This window comes from Rhinoderma darwinii, chromosome 3 (assembly GCF_050947455.1).
Source record: "Rhinoderma darwinii isolate aRhiDar2 chromosome 3, aRhiDar2.hap1, whole genome shotgun sequence".
In the NCBI taxonomy this organism is placed as follows: Eukaryota; Metazoa; Chordata; class Amphibia; order Anura; family Rhinodermatidae; genus Rhinoderma; species Rhinoderma darwinii.
The window spans coordinates 328,297,278-328,312,791 of record NC_134689.1 but is presented as its reverse complement, the minus strand read 5'-3'; the positions used below and the strand labels follow the sequence as shown (position 1 = coordinate 328,312,791).

Sequence of the window (15,514 nt, the reverse complement as noted above, 5' to 3'; positions counted from 1 at the left end):
CTCTCCAAAAGCCAAATGGTGCTCCCTCGGCCCTGAACCCTACAGCGTGCCCAAACAGCAGTTTCCTTCAACATATATGGCACCGTCATACCCGTGAGAACCCTTTTAACAATTTTTGTGGTGTGTGTCTCCAGCGTCATAAGCTGGGCATGACATATTTGCCACTGAATGGCATATCTAGGGAAAAATATAAATTTTTAATTTGCACCATCCGCAGCGCATTCATTTATGGAAAAGACCTGTGGGGTGAAAATGCTCACTACACCCCTTAATAAATGCCTTGAGGGGTGCAGTTCCATAATGGGGTCACTTATCAGGGGTTTCTTTTTATTATTTCACATCTGAGCCTCTGCAGTTGTGAACCAATACTTTGTAAATCGCCAAATTAGGCCTCCACTCCGCATGGTACTCTTCACTTCTGAGCCCTGTCATATGTCCAGACAAAAGATTAGGGCCACATGTAGGGTGTTTCTAAAACCGGGAAACACCGCATAATAATTAGAGAGCTGTCTTGTTATGGTGGCACAAGCCGGGCACCACATATTGGCATATCTATGGAAAAAAATCCCATTTTCACTCTGCAACATTGAGCGCACACTAATTTCTACAAAACACCTGCAGGGTTAAAATGCTTACTACACCCCTTGGTAAATGCATTGAGGGGTGTAGTTTACAAAATGGGGTCACTTCTGGGGGGTTTCCACTGTTTTGGGCCCACAGGTGCCCAGAAACCAATCCAGCAACATCTGCACTCCAAATGGCGGTCCTTCCCTTCTGAGCCCTGCCGTTTGCCCAAACAGCAGTTTATGACCACATATGGGGTATTGCCGTACTCGGGAGAAATAGCTTTACAAATGTTGGGTTCTTTTTTTCCTTTATTTGTTGAGAAAATGAAAAAATTTGCGCTAAAGCTACGTCTTATTGAAGAAAAAGGACTGTTTTTATTTTCACTGCCTAATTCTAATAAATTCTATGAAACATCTGTGGGGTCAAAATGCTCACTACACCCCTAGATGCATTCTTCAAGAGGTGTAGTTTCCTAAATGGAGTCCCTTTTTGGGCGTTTTCATTGTTTTGTCCCCTCAGGGGCTTTGCAAATGTGACCTGGCCTCCGCAAATCATTCCTGCTAAATGTGATCTCAAAAAGTCAAATAGTGCTCTTTCCCTTCTAAGCCCTGCCGTGTGTCCAAACAGCCGTTTATTACCACATGTGGGGTATTGTTTTACTCGGGAGAAATTGCTTTACAAATTTTGTGGTGCTTTTTCTCCTTTAGTCCTTCTGGAAATGAGAAAAAATTAGCTAAACCTACATTTTCTTTGAAAAAATGTAGATTATTATTTTCAGGGCCTACTTCCAATAATTTCTGCAAAAAAACTGTGGTGTCAAATCGCTCACTATACCCCTAGATAATTTCCTCAATGGGTGTTGTTTCCAAAATGGGGTCACTTGTGGGGGGTTTCCACTGTTTTGTCCCCTCAGGGGCTTTGTAAATGTAACATGGCCTCCGCAAACCATTCCTGCTAAATTTGAGTTCCAAAAGCCAAATGGCGCTCTTTCCCTTCTCAGCCTCGCCGTGTGTCCAAACAGCCGTTTATTACCACATGTGGGGTACTGTTTTACTCGGGAGAAATTTCTTTACAAATTTTATGGTGATTTTTCTCCTTTAGTCCTTGTGGAAATGAAAAAAAATTAGCTAAACCTACATTTTATTTGAAAAAATGTAGATTTTCATTTTCACAGCCTACTTGCAAAAATTTCTGCAAAAAACCTGTGGGGTCAAAATGCTCACTATACCCCTAGATAATTTCCTCAAGGGGTATAGTTTCCAAAATGGGGTCACTTGTTTGGGGTTTTCACTGTTTTGTCCCCTCAGGGGCTTTGTAAATGTGACATGGCCTCCGCAAACCATTCCTGCTAAATGTGAACTCCAAAAGCCAAATGGCGCTCTTTCCCTTCTCAGCCACGCCGTGTCTCCAAACAACCGTTTATTACCACATGTGAGGTATTGTTTTACTCGGGAGAAATTGCTTTACAAATTTTGCGGTGCTTTTTCTCCTTTAGTCCTTGTGGAAATGAGAAAAAAAATCGCTAAACCTACATTCAAGAAATGTTGATTTTAATTTTCACGGCCTACTTCCAATAATTTCTGTAAAAAACCTGTGCGGTGAAAATGCTCACTACACCCCTAGATAATTTCCTTGAGGTGTCTAGTTTCCCAGATGGGGTCACTTTTGGGGGATTTTGACTGTTTTGGCACCGCAAGAGCCCTTCAAACCTGACATGGTGCCTAAAATATATTCTAACAAAAATAAGGCCCCAAAATCCACTAGGTGCTCCTTTGCTTCTGAGGCCGGTGTTTCAGTCCAGTAGCACGCTACGGCCACATGTGGGATATTTCCTAAAACTGCAAAAACTGGGCAACAAATATTGAGTTGCATTTCTCTGGTAAAACCTTCTGTGTTATAAAAAAAATTGTATTAAAAATGTATTTCTGCAGAAAAATATGAAATTTGTAAATTTCACCTCTACTTTGCTTTAATTCCTGTGAAATGTTTAAAGGGTTAAGACATTTTCTAAATGCTGTTTTGAATACTTTGAGGGGTGAAGTTTTTAAAATGGGGTGACTTTTTTGGGGTTTCTAATATATAAGGCCCTCAAAACCACTTCACAACTGAACTGGCCCCTGTAAAAATAGCCTTTTGAAATTTTCTTGAAAATGTGAGAAATTGCTGCTAAAGTTCTAAGCCTTGTGAGGTCATAGAAAAATAAAAGGATGTTCAAAAAACGATGCCAATCTAAAGTAGACATATGGGGGATGTTAATTAGCAACAATTTTGTGTATTATAACTGCCTGTCTTACAAGCAGATACATTTAAATTGAGAAAAATGCTAATTTTTGCAATTTTTCGCTAAATTTTGGTGTTTTTCACAATTAAATACTGAACATATCGAGCAAATTTTGCCAGTAACATAAAGTCCAATGTGTCACGAGAAAACAATCTCAGAATCGCTTGGATAGGTGAAAGCATTCCGGAGTTATTACCACATAAAGTGACACATGTCAGATTTGAAAAATGAGGCTCTGTCAGGAAGGTCAAAAGTGGCTAAAGAGGGAAGGGGTTAACACAAAAGCACAAATAAGTTGGTCAGCACATTCTAACAAAATTAAAAATGTGTAGGTGCCCATACGCTGCAAAAATACATATAAAAAATTATCAAAAAAACACATTGCAACAGCACTTTGCAAACACTAAGACTATAAATGCACTCTAGATCATTTTGCATTTCTGATATGTTTACTTACAAATGTGATATTCTTCATGCACATTTTGATCAAATTGTGTGAGCCCACCTGTCATGACAAGGCAACCCCTTTTAAGTGAGTCCCTAACCTAAAAAGACCTAAGACTGTGGAATGAATTAATGATAGGTAAGAACCTGCTTTACTCTAATTAAAAACACCCTTGGGCAGAATGGGAGAAGTGCACAACCAAACATGAAGGCATCTATCACCCCCACATGTACAACACAAAAACACCAAAAAATTGGTCAGCACATCCTAAGAAAATGAAAAATGCCCGTACGCTGTGACTGCAAAAAGAAATATTGCAACAGCACTCTGCGAACGCTAAGACTACCAAATGCACTCTAGATCATTTTGCATTACTGCTACGTTTACTTACAAATGTGAGGTTCTTTTGCACATTTTTATCAAATTGTGTAAGCCGAACTGCCACAACAATAGACACCTCTCTCCTGGGCCTAAGCTTGCAGAATGTTTTCAGGGTAGGTAAGAACCAGCTTTACCCTAATTAAAAACACCCTTGAGCAGAATGTGAGGAGTGCATGACCAAACATGGAGGCAGTCACCACCCCTACATGTACAACACAAAAACACAAAAAAGATGGTCAGCACATCCTAACAAAATTAAAAATGTGCTCACAAAATTTTATCAAAATGTGCGCCAAGAACCTCACATTTGTAAGTAAATGTAGCAGTAATGCAAAATTATCTAGAGTGCATTGGGTAGTCTTAGCATTTGCCGAGTGCTGTTGCAATGTGTTTTATTTATATGTATTTTTGCTGTAACAGCAGGAAGGCACCTGCATATTTTTCATTTTGTTAGGATGTGCTGACCAACTGTTTTGTGTTGTACATGTGGGGGTGGTGACTGCATCCAAGTTTATGTTTAGTAATGATGGTCTCTGCCTGTGGCTCGGTTGTATCACAGTGTCAACCCAGGCTTGACCATCCTTTGGACTACATATCCAATTCCAAGGAGTCTTTGTGAAATAACCTCACAAAGAATGACAAATGTTGCTGCCTGAAGCTCGGCTGAGTTACAGTGTCAACCTGTACTTGACCAATCTTTGTAATACAGATCCAAATTTTCTAGGTCTATGTGAAGTAACCTCTCTAAAGATTTTCTTCAGATGAAAGGTGGATTTTCAAGACCGGCATGTTCATGACTGCTTCTGGTTACACCTTACATAATTCAGAATATTCATACATGTATACCAACGTTATGGGGAAAATGTTGCAGTCATGGCATTTCAATAAAAACATTAAAACCTAAACATAACATGTTATTATATAAGTAACACATTAGTATTGTAAACTGTCTTTACCCTGAAACTTTGTGGATTATTAGATAGGCATAGGGAAATGCTGCTGAAAGTCATGAAACCCAATCAGAGGATGATTCAGGATTGAAATCTATGTAATAGCACCATAGACTGCACTCCTGAATATAATAGCACCATACACTGTGTTCCTGAATATAATAGTACCATGTACTGGGCCCCTGAATATAATTCCACCATACACTGTGCCCCTGAATATAATAGTACCATACACTGTGCCCCTGAATATAATAGTACCATATACTGTGCATCTGAATATAATTGTGGCAAACACTGTAAAGTAAATTACCACACACAGTGCACCCTGTAGATAGTGCCATTCACAATACCTCCTGTAGATAGTGCCCCTTATAGAGCACGCTGTAGATAGTGCCCCTCATAGAGCCCCCTGTAGATAGTGCACCTCAGAGAGCCCCTGTAGATAATGCCCCCAAAGAGTCCCCTATAAATAGTGCCCCCCACAGAGACCCCTGTAGATAGTGCCCCCTGTAGATAGTGCTCCATATAGAGTCCCATTTAGATAGTGCCCCCATAGTGTAATTTTAACAACTGGTTTGGGAGAACCAGGGTGAACTGGCTGGATCCCATGGACCCCCTGGGAGCCCCAGGCGGTGGCCTGGACTGCCCTAATGGTGATTTGAAATTGTTTAGATCTTTATTCACCCATGACTGCAACAATTCAGCCCTCACTGATGTCTCTTTCAAACATAGTGAGGGTTGAAGCCTTGCGGTAATGGGTGAATAAAGATCCAAGTTCTGTTCACTACACGTGGAGTGCTGCAACTTTTTCCATTTATTTGAAGTTGTAAAATTGGGATTGTAGGCTCTGCTACCTCCACCCTGAGACTTTACACTGTTCTGCTATAGGACTTTATAGATATTTATAGGCATAGCGTAACTATACAGTTGTACTGTCATGCACAGCGCATATATAAAATGCACATCCAGGCAACTTACACATACAGTATATAAAGTTACAACCATGCACATTACACATATAAAGGTACAAACGGGCATAGTACACTTTTTATATATAAATATATATATATATATATATATAGGTACGACCTGGCAAACAACACATATATAAAGGCACGACCAGGCATATTACACACACACACATATATATATATATATATATATATATATATATGTATGTATATATAAAGGTTCAACTAGGCATATTACAGTGCAACGTCTTAGTCAGTTCTCCAACTGCAGTTCTCCAGTTGAATGGCACAGGAGTGGCTAAAGGGTCAATGTTAGTAGTTTATTGCATCGTGAGATATCTATCTGTGGATTGTTGCCAGTATTTTTATTTTCAATAAATCCATCACATAGGACAATACTTTACTTGCCCGATACAGCTTGCATTTCCCCGCCTCTCCCTTGCATTCTCTGCTTTCTCGGCAGTGGAAAAGCCGAGTACAAGAGTCGACCTTAAAGCAGGAGTGGAATCAGTGCACCAATAGTTCAAAGATAGATCCAGCGACACAGTGTGTTTTACTGCGCATGCCTGTCCTCTTGAAAGCATCACTAGAATGATGTGCATGGACCCACATCAAGAAACAGCAGGGGGCGCCGTTCGGAGCTTTTTTTAAATACTTCCAATGGGGAAAAGTACTAGCTTCAAATAAGGAGTACTTTTAGGTGCACTTTCATTCGTGGCACAACCCCTTTAATGATCGGTGGGGATCCGACCTCTGGGACCCCCACCAATTCTGACAATGAAGTACTGCAGCTCTGATTTAGAACTGCATCCCCTTCATTGTTCTTCCCTGCACAGCAGCACCGCAGCCAGAGAAAGGTCTGTGCCACTATATGTGAACGTACCACTAGGCTGGGTTTACATATCTAGGTAACGGTGAGGCAGGAAAACAAACCTGTACATGTAAACTCTACCGAACACTGCAGACAGGTTTCCTGATAACATGTTGGCAACATATACCCTGCACCACAGATATCACATAAGGAGCCCGGTGAATGAGCCCTGTGATATAGAAGATGCAGGCACAATTAACATTGGGAATCATATTGGTTTTATTTCAGTTTACTTAATATGGTTACAAATATAAACTGCAATCTTATTCAAGGTAAAATATTGCTTGGCAGACATCTCTAATGGTGGCAACATAGTGAAATGCGCATGTATAGTCCATGTACAAGGATGGGGAAGAAATTTCTAGGTGGAGGGCACGAGTCATAGTCTAGGCTGATGCGGAGCTGGTTACTACGTATAGTACAGTATAGAAGTAATGTATAAAATAGGAATAAGAAAATATATTTATGATTAGGTTTTCTCTATGACTGTGTGCTCCAAATATAAGAACATTGGATGAGGTCAAATCAGTAGATGCGCTATAATAAGTGGGTGTCTTATATAGATATGGGACAAACAATTATCCTGTCCTCCAGCATGACACTCACAATAACAAACACAAAGTACAAAATGAACATGGTAAATCCTAGAAACTTGTTCATCTTCCACTTGCAGGCAGCAATGGAGAATATGACAAAGAGAAGCATGAGGAAGAGGAGGACAATGGCACAAAACAAGCCATTGCTGCTCACCGCCACTGGGCTGAAACCGTTAAATACTGAGAAAAGGAACCAGGGGACAGGTAACCTGAAAAGAAAAATGACGACAATTTGTAAGATCGCATACAGCTTTATCTCACCAATCATCCTATTAAATAACAGATTAAAAAAATATATACCCAACTGTGAACTCAGGCTTAGAGTAGTTAACGCTGTCAATAATTATGTGTTATAGTCTAGGCCACGGCTCATTTCACTTTTCTTTAACTGGAGCTACACCAGCGAGAGCAAGGTGATGTCTGGGACTTACCATCTGTGGTCGAAGTTCATGCCAAAATTAAAAATGTTGACCAATTTACCTTTGATTTGTCTCCGGAACCCAGAATATCATTAAAATAAGCACAAAAAAAGAGTCAATTATGTTACTTAACCAGAGAAAGGTCTGTCCAGTGTATGATCACTTCTGTGAAATCTGCCTAACCAGCTGCCCCTCACCAGCAACTAGTGGGAGCCTCACAATTTGGAAGGCTGTGGTCCCAACTCCCAAGGGATATGTAGGTTTAGAGCGCTATAGAAAAGTTGGAGTTACAGTTACTATGTGTCTAGTGTTCTGCAGAACAAACCAAAAGTACTAAGGTCAGATCATGGTCTGTAAAGCTCCCTGGACAAACAATAGTGTAAGGTGCCCCTTTGCTTTATTTTTTGAAGGAAAGATTAGTAGTGTACAATTATATTATATCTAAAGACGGATGTTCCTCCACCCCCTCATCCTGAGGTGTGGGGGATGCCTCTATATGGTGTAGCCCCAGAGATCATTTGTCCGTTTCCCCTCTTATAATCCAGCACTACTCTACCCATTATTAATGCTGTTTGTGTCTATCACCTATGGTTTGCTTAATGCTTGACATTATAAATATATAGGTATGCAGTACTTTTAAGGCATATCCACGTCATAGAGGTGGTTTCTCCCTTCTAGGAGTCAGAGTGGTAATCTGTGCCATATACAGGGGAAAAGTATGTCTAGCTTCAAATTCCTCCTGCAGGGTTGCCAACTGTTTATTAATTCACAGACAATTAGAGGACTTTTGTCAACTTTCCGTTGTGTGCGGAATAATTTCTATTTTCTATTTCTATTTCTATTTTCTATTTCTATTTTGTTGTTTTTGTCCATAGAGCTGCGCATGTGCAAATTGCGTTGGTTAGAGGAAGGAGAAGTATGTGCCTGGGTCACGCGCAGGCTGCATGATGACCTCTCATGTAGTACCTTGATAGTGAGCCTTCCCAGCCTCTGCGCACCACGTCTGGTGTGTAGTACTAGCAGCGGCAGGCTAGGCCATGGGGCATGTGCTCTCTGGGCTGGTCTTCCAGTTAATGTTTAGGCCCGTCCGGCATAATACAAAAATGTTGTAGATCATTTGCTAAATTTAGTAGACGTGCTGCACACTAGGCACATCTGAAAGAAGATCCGCCCCCTGACGCTGCCCGCCAGAGAGGAGCAGGAGGAGAGCGGCGTACAGGAAATCTGGCAGCAGCAGAGACAGTGGCTTGGCTGGGACCCGACAGGTTGTCGTGTGACTATATGCATAGCAGGACTGCTGGGCTGCCATTACTGCAGCTTGGACTGCTGATGTGTGTGAAGCCCCTGCCCAGCATCCTGCTCTGCTTCTTATTCTCTGCTCATGAGCTGTTCTGGTCAGCAGCACCCTGCTACTTCACTGTGTCTGCACTGCTCCTTCACTGTGTCTGCACTGCTGACCTGTATAGCTGCTGCTGCTGCTGCTAAAATGTCTGCTAAGACCTGTACAGCCCAGTACTTCATTCCTTGACAGCCCCTACAGCTCCTAATCTCGCTCTGTACACCCCTCCCCCCAGCACTGGGGTACCACCCCCAGCCCTTGCTTAAGAAATGAGAGGAGACAGAAGTTGATTAGAAGGAGGAGCAGACTACAGCAAGGAGATAAGTGTCCTGGTCTGTTTTGGCTTGCTAAACAAGTTGTTTGTATATCAAGTGGAGTTACAAAACCGGATTGACTTGCTGTGTTCTTGTGTGACATACAGTGTGGGATATTGTGTGTTATATATGAATAGAGTGCTTGCTAAAAGAAGTTTGCAAAACTGACACAATTTAAAACCCTTTTTTCCTTCTTAGCTTCTGTCCTGCTGTTAAAGGACCAGTGTCACGAAAAAAAATGTTTTTATATCAATTTGCTTTTAGTGTTTTATTTTAAAAAATTGTATTTATTTGTGTGTTTGTATTTAACTTTTTTTTATTTTTTCACTTTTTCTTGTCCATAGGGGCTGCCATTATTTTTTCCATCTCTGTATGTGTTGATTAACGACACATACAGACATGGAATACGGCACATACAGTCCCATAGTGAATGCGAACAGGGCCCGTTCCATCCACTATGCTGTACGCCGTCTGTGTGGGAACGGCGCATGCGCCGCTCCCACACAGTCCAAATTGAGCTGTGCGACGTCGCGGCCGGACAGTAAGAATACTACATCCGGTCGCGGCTTCCGGACTTGTGCACTTGGAGCGGAGGGAGCAGACGGAGCGGACGGACCGGAGGGAGTGGCGGCGGCAGGAGCAGGTAAGTTAGGTCTGTGTATGTACGTGTTTTACTGTGTGTTTACTACTGTATGTTAACCTACTACACTGTGTGTTAGCTCAAAAAATGGCGATACACAGTGTAGGAGGTTTGACCGTTCAATCCCCTCGTTTCTCCCGGCACTAGCCAGGATAAAGGAGGGGGGATTCTGAGAGCTCACTAGAGCGAGTGAGTTTTCTCAAATTTTGCAGCATAAAGCAATGTGGTTGCTTTACCACATGCAATGCTGCAATTTTGGGAATTGCTCCATCTAGTGACCAGCGCTGGGAAATGTTATAAATTAGAATCTAATTTATAATATTTCCTGACTCGTGAAAAAATTAAAAAGATTAGAACAATGTTTAATCACCTATACACTAACTGTTTAACAAAAAAAATAAAAATATTTTTCTAGCGACACATTCCCTTTAACTGCTCCCAGGTGGTATAAATTAGCCCTCAAAACTGTAGAGCCTGCTCTGTTTTGGCTTGCTAAACAAGTGGTTTGTATATCAAGTGGAGTTACAAAAACGGATTTAAAAAGAGGAGTTAAAGCCCCTGTACGTACTCTTCTTTTCTTTTACTTTAACAATTGTTCACTGTTTTTTTGTAACTAGGATAATGGATAGCAAGATTGGAGGTTTTCTTCAGTGAACAGTCTGCCTTATGTATGCACGTTTGGAGCCGGAGTTCCAGGGTGAATACTTCTGTGGCGGATGTGAGCATGTTGTTCGCCTGGAAGCTCGCATTAGAGATCTGGAGGAGCAAAATGCAACACTGAGGGCGATAGACAATCTTGAGCGGAGCATGCTGCTGACTGAACAAGCAGTTAGTGGGGGGGGGTGAAGACATGGGTCAGCAGGATCAGGCAAGTAGCTGGGTTAATGTAGTTAGGGGCAGTAGAAAGGGGTCAAAGAAAAGGAAGGCCAATTCTGTTTTTTATATTCCAAGCAAAATTGCCAAGTTGGGTGATGATGCGAGGGTGTCGGTCTCAGAAATGGCAGCCTTAGTGGATACTGATCTCCCTAACAGCCGGGAGAAGAGACCAGCTAGTAGTCGGCGGGATGGAAATGCAGGTAAGGCAAGACAATTGGTAGTTGTAGGAGATTCTATAATCAGGAAGACGGATAGAATAATTTGTCGTCAAGACCGCCTCAACTGAATGGAAAAATTACTGGGAGGGGCTGGTGATGATCCAGCTGTCGTGGTCCATGTAGGTACCAACGACAGAATAAATGGTAGATGGAGGAGCCTTAAGAATAATTTGAAGGGAAGGACCTCCAAGGTTGTATTTTCAGGAATACTGCCTGTGCCATGCGCATCACAGGAAAGACAGTGGGAACTCAGGGAGTTAAATGCATGGCTGAAGTCTTGGTGTAGAGGAGAAGGTTTTGGGTTCCTAGAGCATTGGGCTAACTTTTCATTGGGGTACAAACAGTATTCTGCAGATGATTTGCACCTAAATGGAAGGTGAATTCTAGCTGGGGTGGCGGAGTATTTAAACTAGGGCTGAGGAGGGAGGTCAATGTAGAAAATAAAGGGGTAGTCAGGTTAGAGTGGGGTCAGACTATATTGGTGGGGTGAGAAACAGACTGTGGGGAAATGACTAGACAACAAGATAAGGCGATCCTTTTGTTACAAAACAGCAATGAAAATGAAAATAAAAATGCCCAAATAATGTTAAATAATCACATTTCTGATCATGAAAGTGAAAAACTGAAAGGCAAGTTAAAGTGTATGTTCACAAATGCAAGATGTCTAGCAAGCAAAATGAGGGAGCTGGAGGCCTTGGTACTGGAAGAAAATATATATATATAGTTGGTGTTGCTGAAACATGGCTAGACTCTTCACATGACTGGGCTGTAAATCTACAGGGTTTTACAGTTTTTCGGAAAAGACAGGACAAATAGGAAAGGCGGTGGTGTATGTCTGTATGTGAGAAGTGATATGAAGGCGAGTGTGAAAGAGACAATAGTGGGTGAAGATTGTGAGGAGGTTGAAACTTTGTGGGTGGAACTAGAAAGGGAGGTAAACACTGAAAAAATTACTTTTGGTGTAATCTATAGACCCCCAATATAACTGAGGAGATGGAAGGTCAGCTATATAAACAGATGGAGCGGGCTGCACAGGCTGGTACTGTAGTGATAATGGGAGATTTTAATTTCCGGGATATTAATTGGTGTCATAGTTCGGCTTCAAATGCAAAGGGGAGACATTTCCTCAACCTGTTGCAGGAAAATGTTATGGGCCAGTTTGTGGAAGACCCTACTAGAGGTGAAGCTCTGTTGGATCTGGTCATTTCAAATAATGCGGAGCTTGTTGGGAATGTCAATGTTCGTGAAAACCTTGGTAACAGTGATCACAATATAGTTACATTTTACCTATACTGTAAAAAACAAACACAGGCTGGGAGGGCAAAAACACTTAATTGTAAGAAAGCCAATTTCCCCAGTATGAGGGCTGCAATTCAGGATATAGACTGGGAAGAACTAATGTCAAATAATGGTACAAATGATAAATGAGAGATTTTCAAATCTACTTTGGGTAATTATAGTGCAAAATTAATTTCTATAGGTAACAAGTATAAACGACTAAAATTAAACCCCACATGGCTTACACCCTCTGTAAAAAGGGCAATACATGACAAAAAAAGGGCATTTGAAAAATACAAATCTGAGGGTACATCTGTAGCCTTTTTAAGTTATAAAGAGCTTAATAAAATCTGTAAAAATGTAATAAAATTAGCAAAAATACAAAATGAAAGGCAGGTGGCCAAGGATAGTAAAACAAATCCCAAAAAAATCTTCAAGTATATAAATACAAAAAAGCCAAGGTCTGAACATTTAGGACCCTTAGATAGTGGTAATGGGGAGTTGGTCACAGGGGATCAAGAGAAGGCAGAGTTACTAAATGGGTTCTTTAGCTCTGTATATACAAGAGAAGAAAGACCAGCTGATGTAGCCGGTGCCAGTGCTGTTAATATATCAGTTGATATACTGAATTGGATGAATGGATATATGGTCCAAGCTAAATAAAATAAAATAAATGTGCACAAGGCCCCGGGACCAGATGGGCGACACCCTAGAGTTCTTAAAGAGCTTAGTTTAGTTATTTCAGTCCCCCTCTTCATAATATTCAGAGATTCTCTAGTTACTGGCATAGTGGCAAGGGACTGGCGCAGAGCAAATGTGGTACCTATTTTCAAAAAGGGCTCTAGGTCTTCCCCGGGTAATTATATTTAAGATGAGCATCCAAATTGGCGGACTTGAATGCATGTTGAGGTATTTGTCCCAATAGGTTATTATTTTTGGACATATTTTTAGTATTTGTGGTAGTAGGATTCATAGGAGCTATGCAATTAGTGGGATTGGGATATTGGGACAATGCATGGCCGGTAGGAATCTGGGCCGGTACAGACTTATGAATGAGGGCCATGGGAATGGTGTGATTACATGTGCCATTATTTTTATTCAGATTGACTACAGGGGTGGGTGTATTCAAATTAATGCTAAGGTTAGTTGTAGACGTCTCGTCTCTAATTAGGCCATGTTTTGATTTAAAACGTTTGCGGGAATATGATAAATTAATACGGGGAGTATCAGGTTTATTTCTAAAATTATTATTATAACGGTCCATGAGCGGACGTATGGTGGGAGGGGGTTTAGATGTCCAGTCCCCCAACTTGTTGTCAACATAATCATCTCTATCACGTTTGAGTTTTTTCATTTTTCTGCTAATGGTTTCTTTTTCAAATATATGCAGACGTTCAATAGTAGATAATTCCAGTTTTTTGTAATCTGGAAAATCAGAAAAACAATATAACTGCTCACTCAGGTCCTCTATAGTTCTAGACAGACCAGCACAAATGTCAGATCTTTTTTTGTGCAGACATTTGATAAGCCCTGCATTGCTCAATTCCAGAGCTTTAACCCATTCAATAAAGAAATCTTCATCATTTAGATACGGGGTATTGAAATAGACCCTGAGGCCCCTAGGGGCTATTTTTTCTGACAGATACATGTCCAAAAAACGACAGTCAATGCATAGGAAGGATTCCTCTTTCAATAGATCCTCCAATTGTAGAAACAAGTTAGTCATTTTCTTCATTTCCTCAATATTGGTGGGGTTATTTACAGGCACAGTCCCATCCCCATGGGAGTCCATGGATGTCAATTGTGTGAAAAGACAATCACGAGTGGTAGCTCTTTCTCTGATGAAATCCATCACAGAAAAAAGGTATTCGTTGTTAATCGGAGTAGTGGTTGAAGGCAAAACCGGAGTAGTAGTTGAAGGTAGAATAGAGGCTGCCAGTGTCAGAGGGTCTCCAGCACGGTTATCCTTAAATTCATACGGGGCAAGAGTGCACGGAGTACCTCATAAAGCGGGATCCAAGCCACCCAGGTGGGGTATGAGCAATGGCCCGAAAATTAGTACTAGGAAAAAAAGCAAAAAGGGAGACACGGCGCCAAGTAGCGTGATCAATAGTATAAGGAGCAAAAAAACGGTACATAAATGCTCACCTGTTCAGTGGCAAATTACCGGCATGTAATTTGTATCAATAAGCTGCTGCCAATCCCAGACGCAATCCCCGTGGAGATGCCAAAGTAATATTGAAGTAAGAGAAAAAACGGGATAAACGGCGCTGCTTATAAAGGTACGGTTTATTAGAAGGATGCTACGCGTTTCGGCGCCGGACCGGCGTCTTCATCAGGCATGTCGCAGGGTTAAAAACCACATGTATATATACCAAATACCATAGGGTAAATTACAAACTGATTGGACCAGTTCAGACCAGCCTCCTGGCCAAAAACCGCCAAAAACAGCAGGTCAAAGTTCAGAAGTTGATACAAATAAAGAGAGAAAAAAAAAAAAAAAAAGGTCAAAGTTCAGAAGTTGATACAAATAAAGAGAGAGAAAAAAAAAAAAAAAAAGGAAATGCAATATGCAAACATATAATAAGGAAATAACAATATATGACAAGGGTGATTCGATAACAGACATGGATGATTAAATAGGTATATTAAAACTAAGACAGATGTTTGTAAAAGCCTGTCTCGAAATGCCGAACTACAGAGAGGATAAATACAAATCAGAGTGAACTACCAGCTAGTTTACGATAATAGAAATAAAAAATATATATATAATTATAATAGAAACATTGCTGAAGTACATACGTGATGGTAGTTTAAGAAAAGGGCAGCGGCCGTTGTATGTTGCCAGGAAACACATACACAATACAATCCGGAAGAGGTAAAGCGGTCTCAATGGAACGCATGGTGGAACGTTGTCAGGGAAACCACTGACAACAGACAACAAAAATCCCGGAAGTGAAGCACAGTGATACGCATAATGGACCGCAGATACGGGCGATATGCTGGGATTATAAAAACACGAACTATAAATAATAATTAATAACATTATTATAGAGCGTAAAGAAATATATATATATAAAAAAATATATAGTATGAACTAGCCTCAGCTAATAAAATTCACATAAAATGTTAGGGTAAAATTACATAGCACAATGATAATGATACTTACAACAAAACGGCATAAATGAAGATAGAAGGGTTATTGTAAAATAGTAACATAACGCTTATGAGGAACAAAATCTAAAAGCAAGGTTAAATTAATCGTCAAGACTTCTATATCATTAATCCAATACGGAAATATGGTTAAAAAAGCAAGGTCAACAGTTATATAAACATAAACATAAGATCATTAATCCAATGCGGACTCT

The 15,514-nt window shown here is 40.7% G+C and overlaps 1 protein-coding gene across 1 annotated transcript in view; it reads right to left on the bottom strand.

Annotated features, from left to right (window-relative positions):
* Positions 1–6,688: 6,688 nt before the first annotated feature.
* The window catches only part of SLC24A1 (solute carrier family 24 member 1), a 40,478-nt gene continuing 31,652 nt past the window's right edge, over positions 6,689–15,514 (bottom strand). The window contains exon 7 of the mRNA XM_075859479.1: positions 6,689–7,271. Coding sequence (XP_075715594.1) covers positions 7,022–7,271 — 250 coding nt within the window. The 3' untranslated portion in view covers positions 6,689–7,021. The remainder of the gene's footprint in view (positions 7,272–15,514) is intronic.